Below are 18,415 nucleotides of genomic sequence, written 5' to 3'. Positions count from 1 at the left end.
CCTCGGGTTGGAGGAATAGAAGGACCGCTTAAGGTCGTGTCTATGCAAATGCGCTGCTGCACCGATGGAAGGGGCTCAGCGTCGTCGCCCACGTCAAATTCGAGCGCCGACTTGTTTCTGCTGCATGCCCACCCAAGGTGTGCGTGGACCGAGGACACATCCCACCCTCGGATCGCCACACTAGTGCAAAGTATGGGCGAGAACCAGACGCGATGGCCCTTCGTACTCACGCTTCAAGATTCGCCGCGCTTACGACACTGCCAGCTGGGTTTAATGACACGGCAATCTGTCCCGTCCTGGATAAAATCAGTGTGTATGAGCACACGTCTGTTTGCACTTGCGTAGCTACTCGGGCGATGCAGCTGCGGACCATCCTGCGCCAAGGAGGATGTTTTTCCAGTGCCATCCAAGCAAGCAACGCCGTCGAGAACCCATCCGCCGCAGGAATAACCAGATTGCCACGCACATTCATATCGAGGCAGGAGAAGCGGTCCAGCAGATGTCGGCGCTAGAACGCGAGTAGCAGATGTGCAAGCTCCAACAGGCTCTTGCGTGGGACATCGTGGCATTGCATACTCGTACGCCCGCCGACTCGGTGCCCAATCCAAGTCCTCGGCGGGGCCGACTCTGCTCCTCGCCTTTCTGGGCAGGTGCATATTGGTTTGGAGCAAGTATGCATTCTCGAAAGGTTATCCATAGTGTGTGGGGGTGCAGCTCCTACAAGCATGATACTACCGCATCGAATGATAGAGGGTATCGCATTTTACAGTATCGTCCACCGACCAGGGCGTCGCGCCGACCAGGTTGCATCTCGCCTGAGTGGTGCTTGCACCATGTGTTGCCGATGCCAACGGCGCCGAGGAGGGCGGTCGGTCGTCCTACTCTGTAGTAGCCACTCTTGTGATGGCGCAGCTTGCTGCATCATTGATGGGCCCACGCCATTTCCTTTTTGACCGCCGCCTCCACCCATGGACCTCCACTTCATCTTGACGTCGACCACCGAGAGCACGGCCATGCACACTATCAACAAGTACACGTTGGACGTCTCGGGCAATGCGTCGCCCACGAGCCCCGAAGGCCTCTACCCGTCGTACGACCAGCAGCAGCAGCACCACCACCACCAACCTGTCTTTTCACCCGTCTTTCGCGCACCGGCGCTCCCGCCGCTCTGCACCTTGCACCCGGAGCACGTGCGTCCGTCCGATAAGAACATTCAGTGGTACCGCAGTGTCATGGCAAGAGCCAACCCGCTCGAGAGCCTGATCCAAGGTCCGATGAAGCGCCCGACGCCGGTCCAGACCGCGCCCCGCGGCGGCGCGTGCATCATCCAAGGCTGCCGCAACAAAGCAGTGAGCCGTGGCAAGTGCATCACACATGGCGGTGGCTGTCGCTGCAAGTTTGAGGGCTGTGTCAACGGCGCCAAGATGCGGGGCCTCTGCCACCTCCACGGCGGGAAGCGCCAGTGCCAGCAAGACGGCTGCCAAAAGGACGCCAAATTAAAGGGGCTCTGCTGGGCGCACGGCGGCCGCCGCCCCAAGCCCATCAAGTAGTACCAACAGCCATCACTTATATTTATATTTTATACACAAGTCGTCGACCGTTCTTGGCTTCTTCAACACGGTTTACAAGACTCAGAACTTAGGTCAACGCATTCGGCACGGGATCGGCGGCGGTGCGTGTGTAGAGTGTGTAGGTACAAGGAGGTACGAGGAGGTAGCTCAAGCTGCCGATCCTCGCACTGTAGTACAGTACTTGAAAGTAGCGTTGCAGAGGCAGTACAGGGGATGTCGGCGAGGACGCACGAGCGACGATTGGGTGCACGCACGTCGCAGGATCCCCAGCTCTCTGGCACCGGTATACCGTCATACGACAAGATATAAAATACTTGACGCCGTCGCCTCTTGGGTGGTTGCAGGCGCCGTGGATTTGCGCTGGTCCACGTTTATGAAGCGCAACGCGCGATCACCGCTCCACTGCACGACGTTCAAAGCACAGAGGAGGATCGGGGGCAAGCCACCGCGGGTTCAAGTCCCCTTCAAGATGGCTGCCATCCACGATCGCGCGGACAGCGCGTTTTTGGATGCTTCGAGCGAGCATCCTTTTTGCTTCCTCGTGCAGCAGTGTAGTATCTCTACATCCGATAACGAATCCGACAAGGCGTCGCCACACCCTCGCCATCCCTCGACGACGCTCCGGTCCCTGGTTGCTCGTAAAAAACCAGCACAAACCCACCAGCCCATCGAACAAAGGTCCTCGTAAAACCCCCATGCGTTGCTGCATCGCATCGGCAGTGATAACAAGTACACGCGGCGATCCTCGTCGTTGCTCGGTCGCTCGACGGTCGGTACTTTCTCGAAAGTCGGCCATGATACATGTGGTCGTCCAATCAACGCCAACTTCGTTCAGATTAATGGCCAATCGCAAAGGTTGGATCTTGCGGTAGGGGGGCCTACCAAAACGTTGGGAAAGCACGGCTGGCGTCGTGGGGGGTGGTGCAAAAAGCCATGTCTGCGTCGGCGGCCATCGAACAGCGCAACCAGGAGGCGACCGTCTATGTGGGCAACCTCGACGAGAAGGTGACCGAGGAGCTGCTCTGGGAGCTCATGCTGCAGGTCGGCGTCGTCGTCAACGTGCACATCCCGCGCGACAAGGTCACGTCCAAGCACAGCGGCTTTGGCTTTGTCGAGTTTCGCACCGAGGAGGACGCCGAGTATGCGACCAAGGTCATGAACATGATCCAGCTCTTCAACAAGATCATCAAGGTCAAGAAGGCGTCGCAGGACACGAAGACGCTGGACATTGGCGCCAACCTCTTCCTCGGCAACCTCGACCCGGACGTCGACGAGAAGCTCCTCTACGACACCTTCTCGGTCTTTGGCGGGATCATCGAGACGCCCAAGGTCATGCGCGACGTCGACACGAAGCAGTCCAAGGGCTTTGGCTTTGTCGCCTACGACTCGTTCGAAGCCGCGGATCTCGCGATCGAGTGCATGAACGGCCAGTACCTCTGCAACCGGCAGATCGTCGTCCAGTACGCGTACAAGAAGGGCAGCCAGAGCGAGCGCCATGGGTCGCAGGCCGAGCGCCTCCTCGCGTCCAACAACCCAAGCAAGATCAAGCCCCACACGCGGTTTGCATTTGCAACGCCGGCTGTGCCCGCCGCGCCGACCATGATGCACCCGCAGATGCACCCGCAGATGGGCCACACCATGTACCAGCAACCGCCGCCGCCGCCCGCCGGCATGATGTACCAGCAGCCGCCGCCCGTGCCGACGAGCATGATGTACCAGCAGCCACCGCCCATGTACAGCATGCCACCGCCGCCGCCGCAACAGTATTAAAAAGGACGACGACAACAATCAATTTCTACTACCCTTGGATCCGCGTGTCCGTCCTATGACGCCCGCACCTTCCAGCGCTGGTCAATGAGCTTGATCTGCTTGAGGCGGTCTTCTGCGTTGAGCACAAACTCGATGCGGTCGTGGTGTATCGCGCGGCAGGCCAAGCTCGCGTTCAGCGCCGTGAGCCGGACGGCCTCGGCCACGCACACCGCCGGCACGATCTGGGTCCCGCTCAGCGGACCAAACACAAGGCCGTCTTGCTTGCAGAGGACGCGGACGCGGTAGAAAGACGGTCGCTCGTCGAGCGGCTGGACGACGATACGGACGTCCGTAAAGTGCCCGGACACGACCGGCTCGTCCGACACGTCGTTGCTGAGCACGTCGTCGACATACACAATGTGCACGAAGTCGTTGCCAAGGTGACGCTTCTTGCTGTGCCGGCGTCCGTCACTGTCCTCGCGGCTCCAGGACGACGATGGTGGTGATGCTACATCGACGATGGGCTCGGAGAGTGGCCCGTGCATCATGGTGGGGACGTGGAAGACAACCTACCCCTTCCATGAGACAATGCATACAGGACCATGATTGGCGACAGACCTGCATGCACGAATCGCGGTAGACGAGACCATAGGCGCCGTCGCTGCTGCTGGGCGATGTGTCGAGGCCACCGTTGTAGCCGTCGATCGCATCCATGCGGACGATGCGACCGAGGCCGCGCAGGAACGACACGTAGCGCGGGCTACCGCCAACGACCGAAAGCACGTCCTTCTCGTTGGCCTTCCCGCGGGCGATGTAAAGGACGCCAATCTTGTGGGTTTCGTAGGGTGGCGAGAGGTCCAGGACGCTCAGTGCCCGCGTGAGCCCGTCGCCGTCGATGAGCTCGTCCAGACCGCTGAGCTGGTGCTGGACGAGCGGATTGATGTCAAAGAGGTGACTCATAATATGGAGCGGATGCGCCTCCTCTAACCAAATAGGATAAACATCCTAATCTAGTGACGGTGTGGACCACATACCCATGGGCGACGTGTCGAGGCGGTAGCGCTGGGTACCGGTCGCGCGTCGGACAACGACCTGCGTGATTCCAAGTCCGGTGCGGACCGTCACGATCGTGTTTTGAAAGCTCCAGGACCTATTATCGGTAAGGATGCATGAGCTACTATGGCAGGAGGCAAGGACGCACACTTGGCGGGGCGCGGGCAAGAGGCGGCTCGGGGGCTCGGGCTTTGCCGGTGCAAAGGCAATCGACTTGATGTAGTCCATTGCGACTTCGTCCAGCACGTGCGCGTCCGGACCCGATAGCAACGGCCCCGCGGCGTGGGCCAAAGCGCCCCGGAGCGCCACGGGCGCGCAGGCAAAGCAGTGCGCGAGCACCATGTACGCGCTGTACACGATACGCTTGGGTGCGCTCGGCAAGTGCAGTCCCCGCAGCGCAAAGAGCAAAATGGCATGCGATTGCACCTCGGGGAGTGCCGCCGCCCGGTTGGCTCGAAACAGGTTGAGAAGCAGCTCGAGCCCCATGCACACAAGGTCCGGGACCCAGCTGCCGCCGTCGGTCGTGCACGTGCGTTGGACGAGCGCATCGACGATGGCGGGAAGCACGCTCTCGACGTCGTCCGGCATCAAGAGCAAGAGCGTCCCGAGGCCCGATGTCACCGTGTGCGCCAGCGCCCGTTCGGCGGCCTGGAGCGCCACATCCGGCGCCGTTGCGACGCCATGAGCCGGCCAGGCTGCCACGGACGGGCGCAGGTCGAGGCCGTGCACAAACGTCAGAAAGAGTCGGCGCTGGGCCGCCGCATTGAGCTGGGCGTCCGTGCTGCCAAAGAGCAGGAGGAGCTCAAAGCCGCGATCGAGGTACGTGGCCGCTGCGCACCGCCATGCGCTCGGACTCACGTCGGCAGCGAGTCCGTGCGCGATCGCAGCGCGACCAAACGCACGGCACTCGACGCACGACACGAGCTTGAGCGCCATGTCGCTCAGGTTCACGTCGCGGAGCACGAACCGGTTCTCAAGCATTTTGCGGAGCGCCGCGATGGCAAGCTCGAGCACGTCCGTGTGTGTTTCCGTGCTCGCGAGGCTCAGCAGCGCGACGACGGCCTTGGCCACTGGCACACACGCCATGTGCAATCCGTGCGAGACGGCGCTCCGCGACGACACCAAGAGCCGTGAGATTTTGGTTCGTTGGGCAGCACCAGTTGCATCTAAACAGGCTTGAGATGCCGAACGACCAGAAAAGGCATCGATCCGTACCTGATACGACGCGTTGGCTGTCGAGAGACGCAAGAGGCACTCGACAGCGATCCGGCGCACGGCCACATGCCGGTGCGTCGCACAGTACCCTAAACACGTGTGCTTGAAAGGGACAAGAAATCTTGTCTACCTGTCAGTAGCTCGTACGTGCGCACGGCGCGGACCGGCGGCGCGTGCAAGAAGCACATCTCAAAGAGCCTGACGATCGCGCTCACACCAATCTCTTGGGCGTCGGTCGACTTGGAGGCGACGACTGCATTGTGTAGAATGTCGACGAGCGCATGGAATTTGGTCGTCTCGACGTGCTCGGCGACGCGGGCGAGTTGGTCAAGCCCCGACCGGCGCACGTCGGGGCTCGGGTCGTCGTACACGCACTCGAGTGCGGGCAAGAGAAACTCCTCGAGCACGCGGTCTTCGCAGAGGAACCGACTCGCATCCAGCGTGTCGAAAAGCACATGCAACGCCGCGAGGCGCACGGGCGACGGCACCGACATGGCATGGTAAAAGTGGGCCAAGACGTCGGCGAGGTGACTTGACCACTGCGGGTGCGTCACGGGGTGGCACGCGGCGCCGCGATGGGCCACGAGCCGCAAGAGGAGGGATTCGGGGCACTGGGTGAGGTACACTTGCGCCACGTCCAAGAAGGCATCGATGTCGCCTTGAAACTGGTGCGCGTCGACGAGCTTGTCAATGAGCACGAGTGTCTCGAGGAGGTTGGTTCGAATCTCCATCGGACGATCGGCCGAGAGAACCCATGGCTGGAGCGCGTACAAGCAGTCAAAGATGATGCGCCACTCGACCAAGAGCTGGTCGCCGTACTTCTTGACGAGTCGCAGGAGCGAGACCACCACTTCTTGGACAACGACGACGTGGTGGGACTCGAGGGCGCGCCGATGGCTGTGCAGGATCGTCGCCCAGCCAAACTCGAGCTCAGTGATGCGCTTCCAGCCCCAGCACGACATGGCGAGAAAGTAGATGGCACCGCGCTGTACGTACGGCGACGTGGCCTTCGTCTCCAAGAGGTCGAGGAGCCCATGGAGCGTGTGATGGCGGCTTGGGCCCAAGAGCAGCTTCTTGATGACACCCCATGTGAGATCGGCCAGACTATTGGCGAGGCCGCATATCGTTTGGAGACACGCGGGCGCCGACGCGGCGCGGTCGAGCTTGTGGGCCACGAGCTTGGACGCAAACATGAGGAAGCGCTCGCCAACCTCCGTGTCCCCGCGCGTCCAGGCCACGTCCGACTGCGCGGCCAGCGTTACGGCAAACTCAGTGATGACATCGAGCGAGAGCGCGTGCGGCGAGCGCCGGACAATGCAGTGGAGAAGCGAGAGGAGATCCTTCTGCGCGTCCGACTCGCGGAGCAGCTGGAGAAGGTACGGCCCGAGGTCGGCCGCGAACGGACCGACGAGCCGACCGTCCTGTAGCACGCGGCGCAAACTCTTTTGCCGCCGGATGTAGTCGCCGTGGCCTTGCAGCAGCGCGCGAAAGATCGACGTGCGCAGCGCCATGGGCGCCTACAAAACGCGTCGCTGCATCGTGCACCGTAGAAGATCCAAGATCGTACCCGGTCAGCGTGCAAGTCCAAGCACGTGTCGATAAAGTCGAATGCGAGCGCGCGGGCGTCTCCGGACCGGTGGCCGAGAAGGTCCTGCACGCATTCCCACATGGCCACGAGCGATGCGCCGTCGACGCGGACGCGGCGCAGGTCGGCGAGGATCTCGGCGACGTGCTTGAGATACGTCCGATCGTCCTTGTGTCGCACGGCGCCGAGGCTCAGGCCAAGCGGGTCGCCGCGCGCGTCGTGTGCTTGGTGCCGGAGCTGGCAGAGCTGCACGAGGGTCGCGACGTGCGCGACGACCGCCTCATCGTCGATCGGCGACGCGATCGCCTTGCGCAGGACGTCGGGCTCACCGTCACCTAGAGAGTCGGCGTCGCGCTCGGGGCCCATGCGCGGCCCGTCCTCCGAGCTCTTCCGCGACGCAAACATGGCGGGGACAGTTGACCGGATCCGCGGATTTAGAAACCAGTCGCCGGTGCTGGCTAAAAACACGCAGTTTGGACTTGTCCGTCGACCGACGCCACTTCCGCGACTTTCATCGACGCCTGCAAGGGAATGATCTAAAGTCCCTTGAGACTTCGGCTATGACTAAACTGGCTGAAACAGATTCACGACGCTGGAGGCGCATGGCCGTCGACCCTCCTTGGAGTTCCACCCATGTGCGAGGGAGGAATGCCACTGCGCGGATACGCCGCCAACTGGCGCCATGCGCAGTGTATACTGTTGCCTTGCGATGGGACCTCCTAGCGGCCACTGCACCTTTGCAAGAGCCATGGATAGAAAGCAACGATGTGCATTGTCATGTGATCGCAACAAAATAGCGAGGTTAGGGTTGCGAAGCGATCGACTAGAGACTCGGAGTGGCGCACCGAATGTCGGCCACGATGTGAAAGACCTTGGGCGCATACGACTTGACGCGCTCAAAGTGCAGGAGCTCGACGGTCCAGTGCTTGCCGATGGCGGCAGCGAGCGATTCGATGGACGTGAGCACATGCTGCTTCCTACGTGTTGTGGTGGATGAGGTCATCGTCGCCATGGCGAGATCATCATCATCATCATACCACGCGTCCATGTGATCGACGGCGACGTTTTCATGGACGTGCAGCATGCCGCCGCCGGCCTTGAGCACCTGGACGGCGACAGGCCACCCGAGCTCGCTCGACGGCAAGAGACTAATAGTCGCCGCATGAGCACCGACAACACGAAGAAGTCTGTATGTACCCGAGGTTGACGCGATCGGCAATCGCGCCGAGGGTCGGGCCCGTCAACCGGTTGTCGCCCAAGTAGACGGAGCAGCGGTCGCTCACGCCGTTGCGTGCGAGGTTGTGCTTGAGGCACGCGACCGAGTCCGGGTTCCACTCGAGCGCGTGGACGTACGCGGCCTTGCCGTGCACCAGAAAAGGCACGACGTAGTAGCCAATGCCCGCATACAAGTCGACAATCACCTCGTTCGCACAGCCTACATGCGCCTTCTTCATCAAGAGGACGAAGACGAGAATGTCATACCGATGCGGGCCATGCGCGCCTTCTCGGTGACGTTGCCGGACGAGAACATGACCTTTTCAATGTCCCAGCCGTACGTGAGTCCGTTCTCGCGCACCTCGACCCAGCCTTGGCCGCTACTCGCCGTCCGCTGAGACCATCGCGCACGAGAGACAAGGGAAGTACTTGGGCGATGGCGCCAACGCCGGGTGGACAAAGAGCAGTGACACGCGGCTCTGGCGGCGGTCGTTCGGGTCGATGTCGGCATTGCGCGCGACACGGCGGATCGTCGGCACTGCGTCGGCGACAGCGAGCCAAAGCGTTTGGTCTGTCCACGCAGGCTCCATACATGTGTTCTAAACGCCAATAACGTGAGCCACTGTCCATATCGTCAAAACGACCGACCTTAGGCAAGACGAGGATGTCGGCGATGAACTCAAACTTGGCCGGCGCCGCGCCAAGGCCGTGGGCCGCCGCGTGCGCTTGCAGTAGGCTGTGGATGAGGACGTTGGGGTTGAGCACAGGTTTACGCGCCTTCTCAGCGTCGACGACTACTGGCAAGTGCGCCAAGCTCTACAGGTTTTTCGAGTACAAGCGAGGTTGTCAATGGGCGTCAAAGTACCGACGGCAGCTCGGCAACCACGACGGGGACCACAAACACGTTGGGATCCTCATTCTACATCATGTGAAGATGGTATCAACGCAGTGACGCGATCGTACCGAAGGGTGGATGCGGCGGCTCTTGTCGTAGAGACAAAGCGCTTCGAGTTGCGTCTTGATCGCCTTGACGTGGTCTTTAAGCACGAGCACACCGTGGGCCTCTGCCGCAACAACTGCCACCGGGACGTCTGTGCTCGGTGCCGCCGCCGCTTTCTTGTGCTTGTTCTTCTTCTTGGACGGCGTCGCAGTCGGCTTGGCGTCCGACGGCGCAGTCGGCGTCTTCTTGACCCGGATAGGTGCGGCGTTGGTGATTGGGATGACGCAATTGGCCGCAGCGGCCTCGGGCACGACATATGCCAAGTGCTTGTCCAAAATCTACGCCCCGTCGATCTATGAGACGCAAACGACGTGGCCGACACGTTGACAACCTCGTCGTCCGGACCAAGGTGCTGGATCGCATCGTAAACGGGCACCATGCACGCGCCGTCGACAGGGCCGTTGACCTAGCAAGGACACTCATGCGATGAACTCTGGTGGAGGAGCTACCACGGGTGTGATGCGGCGACTCTTGTCGTACAGCGAGAGCGCTTCGAGGCGTGTCTTGACAGTCTTGACAAGTGCCTTCTCGACGACGATGACGAGCGTCTTGGACGCAGGCGCTGTGGTCGCACTACTGGCATTCGTCGTACTGGCCTCGACATGCACCTGGAGCTCAAGGTCCAAGACGTAAACGGGGCTGTAGACGCTTCCAAACCCAAAACACTGGCAGCTACCACCCGTGACCAGGCAAGACGCGGTCGTCTCGTCGTAGACCATGCTGTGGCTGCTCAACACCGCACCGTCGTCGAGCGGCTCGTGTTGGCGCCAGCTCATGCCTACATCGTCCTTTGTCGCATCGATCTTCTCTTTTGAAACGAGCCATTACGGTCGAGGTGGAGCGAGAAGACGTCCCGCTGACACGTCATGAGCGACGACGACCCGCCTGTGAGCACAATGTGCTGGTCCTGGACGTTGACCGCCTGGAGACTGGCCCGCGCGCACGGCAGCACCTTGCCCGTCGTGGCTTGGGTGCGCCACGTATCGTCGATGATATCGTACACGTGGAGGGTCTGGAGCGGTATCTCATCCAGCGCATCCGGCGTCGCGCGGCCCCCAAAGCAGTAGACCTGCTGACCGACGGCCACAGCCGCGTGTTGAAACATACTTGGTCCTACGTATCGTTAGAGCATGCATATTCCTGCGGTAGAGAAGAGTGTACCGGACCGACGCGCTTGCCACGCCGGCGGCGTCACACCAAGGTCCAGCACAAACACGTCATGGAGGACACCCGTGGCATCACGTCCGCCAAGAACAACCATGCGATTGCCGACTAGGAGGAGCCATGAATTACGAACGAGGCCATGAAGCCGAAGCGACGCACCGAGGACAGCAGCGTGGCCGTAGCGTGGCGATGGGACGGCGCCCGTTGCCGCGACAGTTGTGCACTCGAGCGTCGTGAGGTTGAGCGAGCAGAGCTCGTTGAGCGCCTTTGCGGGGCTGGCGCGGCCGCCAAAGACGAGCATGGCGCCGTTGTGGACCACAGCCGAGTGGTGCATGCGCGCTGTCATGGGCGCGACATCGCACGTCTGCAGAATGGCCTTGGTGGCGGCGTCGATAACAACAACGTCGCTCAAACGCGAGGTGCCTGTGGCTGTGGCCCCTTGGCCGCCAAGCAAGTAGACGCGGCCCTTGTCTAGCCTCGCGGTGTGAGTGTGTGGAAAGAGAGAGTCGAGTGTGCGTACGGAGGACGCTCGTGTGGCCGGCGCGGGGCACCTCGATCGCAGCGCGCGTTGCAGAAATCGCCACAAGTTGCGTGCGCGGCGGTGCAAAGAGCGACGTCGAGAGCTCGGCCATGAAGCGCTGGGTCTTGCAAACGTTGGCCTTGAACTTTTCGTTGGCGATCGCAAGGATCCAGCGCAGGTACTCGTCGTCGACCATGAGCTTCCCGTTGAGCGCAATCGGGATTTCCATCGAGTTGGCTGTCGTTCGGATCGCGACCATCGTTCGCTTGTTGCCAAGGACGACGCCCGACTCGCGAAAGCCGCAGGCGAGACCGCACTGGAGCATGGCTTTGGCCGCCTCTTCGTCGCGGCATTGCACGTGCATAATGAACGGCTCGTGCTTGAAGATGACCTGCACAAGAAAGAAGCAAGGTCGGAGGACAGTTTGACGTCGAGATCATGGCGTACCATGCCATTGAGCTGGGACGGGTCCGCGAGCACGGCCGCGTGCAGCTCGTCGTACGAGACAGGCGCGTGCGAGCTCACGAGCCACTTGCCGCCTTTCGTAATCAAGTGGTCGGCGCCGTCTTCGGCGACGCCGCAAAAGCAGCGATGCGGCCCGAGCAACTGCTGCTCGTGACCTAGACAAGCGAGCTTGTGAGCGCACGCTATGGCCGTACGAGGTAGCGTACGTAGTTGGGGTGGCCGTTCACGGCTTCAATCATGTCGACGATCGGCGCATCGATGCTGCCCTTGGGCGACTTGTCGATCGCATCTTGGAGCTTCTGGAGCGACTCGCGCTTGGACGCATCGAACGCATGCAGCATCTTCACCAACAAAATATGAGCAGCAAATCGTGTAGGATTAGTCCTGAATTGGGTTGAATTCGGCAGTGTCCTATTTAGAGTCGACGACAGCGCAGGCAACAAAGCCGAGAGACAACAAGACAGACATGTGGACAGCACACACGCCATGGCCTTCTCAGACGCGAAAGCTTTGCATGCGTTTCATCGCATCCGTGCCGTTGCGACGTTGGTTGGTGCTGCAACCACGTCCATGGCTTCACATGCACTGTCGCTCGGACCGTCGCGGCTCCATCGTGCACGGGGGTAGGTACTCCATGAGCTTCACGAGGCCAGGATACTGTACGAGTACATATACCCTTCAACTATTACAGTACACTATTGCATCTACACACGTACAGTGCGTGCACAGGCTAGGTTGAACCGATTGCACGAGTATTTTTCAAAACTTCCGTGATTTCGGAACATATTTACAAAAGTTCCGTGATTTTGGGCAATATTTACAAGAGTTCCGTGATGGCTCTGATTGGCTAAAAATACCCTGAATAGGAGGTTCTGATTGGTCAATGGGAACAATTTCCAGAAGTGGCCGCTAGGCAAAAATACACAGAAATAGTGTGAAACCCCGAGGAGGACCGATATAGCCTGACCGACAACGGTAGAAAATAGTGTGAGACACGTCATGGGATCACGAAACCGACTGTGGACGAGCGACGCCGCCGTTTCCTTCATGTAGCCACAATGTGAATGTGGACCATGTACTCGCTGGGCGTCACAATAACAAATAAAGCTTGCAAGGCTGCAGCGGAGCTCGCGCAGCGGCAACCGGCCGTTACACGCGGGCGGTCAAGAAAACACAACAGGCCCAGGCCGACATCGTCGCACGGACGACCATCAAGACGACCACCAAGAACAACGCACCAACCAGAACAAGGCAGGCGACCGGCGCGACCACGCCAAGCCGAGCGTGCACCGAAGGAACCAAGTAGGACCAGATAGAGTAGATAGCTTTCATTTTAGGATAGTTCTTCAAGCTAACCCACCTCGCCACCCGAGCGACGCAATACACTTTGCCATCCCCCAACGCCGAGTGTAACTGCACTTCCCTATATTGCGTCGAGTTTAAAATGGATTGAAGACGTCCAAGTGACCAACGACGTGGACAACCAGCATTTCTTGATTAACGTCGCCAAGAGAGGTACTACACCAAAACGCGTCCTATGCAAGTCACTCTGTTCTAATACCTCACACTACATAGGTATGACCATCGGCAAATTGAAGACCCACGGCGACAACGTTGCCTACATCTGCATCAGTTCGACACCTTGTACATGGCACGTCATTGCCTACAAGGTCACCAAGGGTGATGCGATAAGCACGTATAGGGCCCAAGGCGAATGTGCGGTAGGCTGCGCTTATGTTGCCAGAGTGTTGCTGCTGCCAGTTATTTTGCGCGCACAGCACCCGGTAGAGCCAATGCGGTAGAGCAAGTATCGCGATCGTTCAAGTAAGATATGCACCCATGATATGCACCCATGAACTCAAGTCTACGGCAAGCAACCATCTCCTTGATGGATGGATCACTGACTCTCTCTCTCGCTAGATATACACAACCATACACAACGTCCTCGTTTTAACCTTCCGTTTGCCGCTTAGTTCTTGATAATGGCCGAGGTCATGCAGATAGCTGCGACCCGACGGACGGCACGAGGTGGAGCGGGTGACGCCGGGCGAGGGCTTGAATGCCCCGACGCTCATAAAGTTTGCGTGTGCCGAGTACGCGATGTCTCACGCGCTGGCGAATGACTCTCATTTCAAGGAGTCGTCCGGGACGTTGCTGCACGTGCACCGCGGATCCCACTCCGCCGCCATGCGCGAGGTAGACGTCAAGAAGTTGAAGTGCTCGTGTTCGTATCGGGAGCAGATGCAGATGCCTTGCAAGCACCTTATCCGTGCACTGCAACACGCCAAATGCCTCCAACGCATCACGGAGTGCTTCCACGAGATTTACAGTTTTAACAACTACAAGCGGGCGGTGATGGCAGTCTCGTATCGCCTCCTACTCTACGCCGACCGCGAGCCCGAAGACGTCCTGCCTCCCAAGGTCATTGTGCGTGCAGGAGAACGCGAGTCAACCGCATCACGAGCTCGGGCGAGTCCGGCAAGGCGAAGAAGGTGTACAAGCACCGCCTGTCGGCAAGATCGGCACCGTACAAGTGCAGCTCTTGTGGCGGCGAAGGCCATAACGCAGCGACATGCCGCAAGTAGTCAAGGAAGTTTGTACCCGCGACCCCATCGCGCAGAAGTTATTTCCGACCCGACGTGCCCGGGACGTGCGATCGCATTCATATTTCATATCTCGTACATGCACGCGACGAGGAGCTCGAGAGCGACGACGAAGATGACCTTCGCGACGTCGACGAAGACGGCTTTGAGCTTGGTGCAGGACGTCTTCAAAACATTTTAAACTCGACGCAATAGAGGGAAGTACAAGCTTTATTGTTATTGTGACGCCCAGCGAGTACATGGTCCACATTCACATTGTGGCTACATGAAGGAAACGGCGGCGTCGCTCGTCCACAGTCGGTTTCGTGATCCCATGACGTGTCTCACACTATTTTCTACCGTTGTCGGTCAGGCTATATCGGTCCTCCTCGGGGTTTCACACTATTTCTGTGTATTTTTGCCTAGCGGCCACTTCTGGAAATTGTTCCCATTGACCAATCAGAACCTCCTATTCAGGGTATTTTTAGCCAATCAGAGCCATCACGGAACTCTTGTAAATATTGCCCAAAATCACGGAACTTTTGTAAATATGTTCCGAAATCACGGAACTTTTGAAAAATACTCCGATTGCACAAGCGTTTACAGGCTGCAACCATGGTGCCCACACGACGAAACGGCAAAGTGCACTTTGCTCCTCGGTGCAACGTAACCGCCACGTCACCTTCCACTTGGCTCGCACGACCTGTACTTTTGTTGGCCAACGCGCGGGCTCGGCGATCGAAAAGCCAGTCGTCGAACCAATAAGATCTCGTTGTCGTGTCAAGACTATGACGGTATCGTCGTCCGCGTGCCTGACAGTGTCCGCCACTTTAGGTATACTGCCATGACGAGGAGCTTCGTCGCCCACCGGCTCGTTGAAGCGCACCACCAACGTGGCGCGTCTCTTCTGTAGTAGAATGGACACGAATGGTTGTTTTTTCTATCGCATGGACGGCGCAGTGTGCACGGTTTGATGATTGCAGGACGCGCGAGAAGAGCCGGAGAGGAAACCATCTTCATCGTACCCGCTTGCAGCGCGCACCTTGACGGTCTTGCCTTGACAAGGCCCTCGGGTGTAACTCTGACGTGGCGCGCTGGTGTACACTCGACGCATTACAAAACATTATTTCACAGCCAAGTCGGATCATTCAACGAAAGACAATGTCTTGCGACGTCGTGTCCATCGCGACATGCTTGTCTGGCAACGAGACGGTTGTGTATTCACTGCAAGCGACGGTCAAGGGTTATTCACCCTTGCGTTGGTGAGGCATATACCGGGTATATGCGAGCCATCATATGGGAGGTCGCCTACCCTGTACACAGTACAGCGCGTTCTGCGTCATTCGATTGCTCCGTAGCGCCAACCTTTATTCCTGCCACGTCCTCGGTGGTGTCGCGTCGGTTTCTGTCCATGCAGAGCCAGCTGCAGCGTGACCATGTGGGTCCACTGGTCAAGGGCGTGATGTCTGGTGTCGCCAGCCATCCGCTGCGCGTGACATGGCCGGCCATCCAGAAGTTGCTCACAGTGGGTTGCATTTCGTACGCTCGGTAGCCAGCGCTGGCACACCACGAACTCACGAGCGCGTCGTCTCTGTGTTTCGCGCCACCTTGCCGCTAGTCGCCACGTTGATTGCACCGTAGATCCAGCGGCGTGCGCGGGAGAAGATTCCGTGGAATTCTGCCGCGACAGCCAATCAGCCCACTCGTATGACTCATAGAGACCGGGCAGTGGCTACCATACGATCCAATGGCCTCCGACTCCTTGGACCAAGGCGCACGCGACACGGAGCGCAGCGAGAGGCGCTCGCACTGGGACATGCTTGCGGATGTGGCACACGCTGTCTTGCTTCGAGACGCCGGCGGCAATCGCTAAACCGGGTATGGACGACGAAACCCAAGGCGAACCGCCTCCGCCGGCGGCGCGAGTACCGCAAGCTCGACGCCGCCGGGCTCCAGTACCTCCGCGACCGCGTCGTGCAGCTCACCGCGCAGCTTGAGCAGCTCGAGCTCGCGCGACGATCCAGCCAGCCGCCCGCGACGATGCTAGCGTGGCGCGAGGTCGCCGGTGCGCTTGGCGCTGATCTCCGCGCCGTGTGCACAGCCAACGCCTCGCTGCGCCGACACGTGCAAAGGAACGACGCGTTCCAGAAGGCCATGCACACATGGGTCACGCGCACGAGCCACGTGCACGTACGTTCATCTCTTCTCTGGGTGCGAGCCTACACTGTACAACTACTATCATACTAGGGCCACCCGTCGCCGCGCCTGACGTGGCAAGACGCGAGCCTCCCGACGGACCCCGCGACGCGTCTTGAGGCCATGGAGTGGATCACGCACCGCTTGTTCCACAACATTGACGGGCTCATGGCGGCGTCCGGTTTGCCGTTCACGCGCGACAACTACCAGTGCACGACCGTGAGCCAGCTCGACGACACGTATCGCATCCAGGGCTGCTCGGTCCGCTATGTGCACGCCGACGTGAGCGCAACGGCGGCGTGCCTCGAGCAATTCGCCAAGGACTTTCCACCCTACTTGGAGGCGCGGGTTCGATCCTATTCGTGTTGCGTGACTTGTTTGAATCGTCTTTTATATTAGTGCCTCACCGAGACGGACAATGTGCTCTACACGCGGTACCTCTCGCCGTACGGGCTCACGGTGCATTTGCCGTTCATCCAGAACGTCCTCCAGCGCCATTACTTTGATGGACGCCGGTACGTCTCGTTCCGACACTGCATCACCGACGACGAGGCGCTCCCTGCCGACGACCTTGTCTGTGGCTGGACGGAATGGTATTAGTATCTGTCGATGGCGTACGACGAGGCTAATGTCGTGCTTAGGACGGTCGCCGAGTCGGTGGGTGAGAACGTGACCGTCGTCAAAGAGGGATTTTTCGCCACCGGCCTTCGCACACCAAGCGGCGAGTACATTCGCATGGAGGCCGTGTCACCCGCCGCCGCCGCCTGCGTCGACCCCGCGAACCGACTTCGCTGCATGCAGCACGAAGCACAGATGCGCTTTGCCCAGTCGTTCGAGGCCGACACGGCGTACTTTAACGCGCTCCTTAAGGTCCACGCGCGTAGCCTCATGGACCGATGACAGCTTGGACACTGATAAGCATTCGATTACACGGGAGCGCTTTAATGCATTGGACCTTGAGAAGAGTTGAGGGTCAACGACAAGTTTTATCGAAGTGACCACATGTGAGTGGTACGCTGTGCGCGAACAAGGCATGTGTCGAGCAGCTGTCAACGCGGAAGCGTCTTCAGCGGCGTCACGACGCAACGAGGTCGGACGATCTCTTCGCGGCAGGCGTCCGATGACTCATCAGAGACCTGCCTTCAGCGACCAATGCGGCTGTAGTGGCCTCGAGCCATGTGTGGCTCACACGCAACACGATCGCAATGCTATCATGTGCCTACGTGGTGGCCTCATCCTCGGTGCCACAACGTGCGATGGGTCTGAAGTGGTCGCTGGAGACCACGCCTTGGCATCTCAGCTGCTCGCCAGGTAGCAGCGATATCTCGCTCACGACCACACATGGCTCGAGGCCACTACAGCCGCATTGGTCGCTGAAGGCAGGTCTCTGATGAGGATAGCATTGCGATCGAGATGGATGAATGGCTAGACCGAGGGGTTGGCCTTGCAGCGAGGGCCGAGTCACATACCGGATAGTAACGGGATGCTAATACGTGGCACTCCCAGGACGCACTACCGGTACGTGCGGCGATTTTCCGCGTCGGGCACGCTTTGGGGCACAAACCTGATCGCGGCGTGCATGTTTGAAAAGTGCATGCGTTACTACGTGGTCGTCAAGCGCACATAGGGCCTCTGCAACGCGCAAGATTGGGAAGATAAACAATGTTTTTTGTTTCCATTGTACTACATCTATGCGCGGAGAAAAGTAGACGCGGGCGTCGGGACTGGGTAGCCAGTAGGAACCGATGATGCCGGTGTTGGCGCTGGGTACGCGTTCGGGATGGTGGACGCTGGCGTCGGCACAGGCTCTGTCGGGTACACACAGCCCCACACGCCCGATGGGATCTTCTGGCACACGGCGTCCACCGGCGCACGACAGTTTGTGCCATCGACGTAGCTCTTCAGCGTCTTCACACAGTTGGAGATTGCCGCGTCGTTCTTCAAGGGGCATTTGGAGCCTGCCGGGATGAGGCCAGTGCCCGAGCACACCGGGCCTGGGATGCAGTAGGTCGCATCACCGACGACGCTCACGTTGGTGCAACCTTGGGCAAGGGTCGGACGTTGCGATACTGTTGTGCTTGGCGTCGCGGTGGGAAGCGT

The 18,415-nt window shown here is 59.6% G+C and overlaps 4 protein-coding genes across 4 annotated transcripts; 2 read left to right on the top strand and 2 right to left on the bottom strand.

The window, feature by feature from the left end:
* Positions 1-968: 968 nt before the first annotated feature.
* Positions 969-3,341, top strand: SPRG_10647 (hypothetical protein; the record flags this gene model as incomplete). The annotated part of the gene is made up of 2 exons (XM_012349883.1): positions 969-1,546; positions 2,444-3,341. The coding sequence occupies 2 exons, from the start codon at positions 969-971 to the stop codon at positions 3,339-3,341; spliced, it is 1,476 nt and encodes a 491-aa protein (XP_012205273.1).
* A 53-nt stretch (positions 3,342-3,394) lies between these two features.
* Positions 3,395-7,578, bottom strand: SPRG_10646 (hypothetical protein; the record flags this gene model as incomplete). The annotated part of the gene is made up of 8 exons (XM_012349882.1): positions 3,395-3,889; positions 3,939-4,303; positions 4,355-4,470; positions 4,522-5,443; positions 5,494-5,539; positions 5,589-5,677; positions 5,719-7,105; positions 7,156-7,578. The coding sequence occupies 8 exons, from the start codon at positions 7,576-7,578 to the stop codon at positions 3,395-3,397; spliced, it is 3,843 nt and encodes a 1,280-aa protein (XP_012205272.1).
* Positions 7,579-7,955: 377 nt separating this feature from the next.
* On the bottom strand, positions 7,956-11,878 carry SPRG_10645 (hypothetical protein; the record flags this gene model as incomplete). The annotated part of the gene is made up of 16 exons (XM_012349881.1): positions 7,956-8,150; positions 8,211-8,321; positions 8,371-8,608; positions 8,656-8,768; positions 8,818-8,987; positions 9,037-9,204; positions 9,254-9,307; positions 9,352-9,666; positions 9,720-9,794; positions 9,838-10,166; positions 10,217-10,501; positions 10,550-10,660; positions 10,712-11,023; positions 11,073-11,463; positions 11,520-11,684; positions 11,732-11,878. The coding sequence occupies 16 exons, from the start codon at positions 11,876-11,878 to the stop codon at positions 7,997-7,999; spliced, it is 3,138 nt and encodes a 1,045-aa protein (XP_012205271.1). The 3' UTR covers positions 7,956-7,996.
* Positions 11,879-15,935: 4,057 nt separating this feature from the next.
* SPRG_10644 (hypothetical protein) lies at positions 15,936-17,263 on the top strand (the record flags this gene model as incomplete). The annotated part of the gene is made up of 5 exons (XM_012349880.1): positions 15,936-15,947; positions 16,019-16,309; positions 16,367-16,663; positions 16,715-16,908; positions 16,957-17,263. The coding sequence occupies 5 exons, from the start codon at positions 15,936-15,938 to the stop codon at positions 17,213-17,215; spliced, it is 1,053 nt and encodes a 350-aa protein (XP_012205270.1). The 3' UTR covers positions 17,216-17,263.
* Positions 17,264-18,415: the final 1,152 nt, after the last annotated feature.

This window comes from Saprolegnia parasitica (assembly GCF_000151545.1).
Source record: "Saprolegnia parasitica CBS 223.65 unplaced genomic scaffold supercont2.59, whole genome shotgun sequence".
NCBI lineage: Eukaryota > Oomycota > Saprolegniomycetes > Saprolegniales > Saprolegniaceae > Saprolegnia > Saprolegnia parasitica.
Note: the sequence above shows the minus strand (reverse complement) of the source record. Positions and strands in the feature narration are given on the sequence as shown.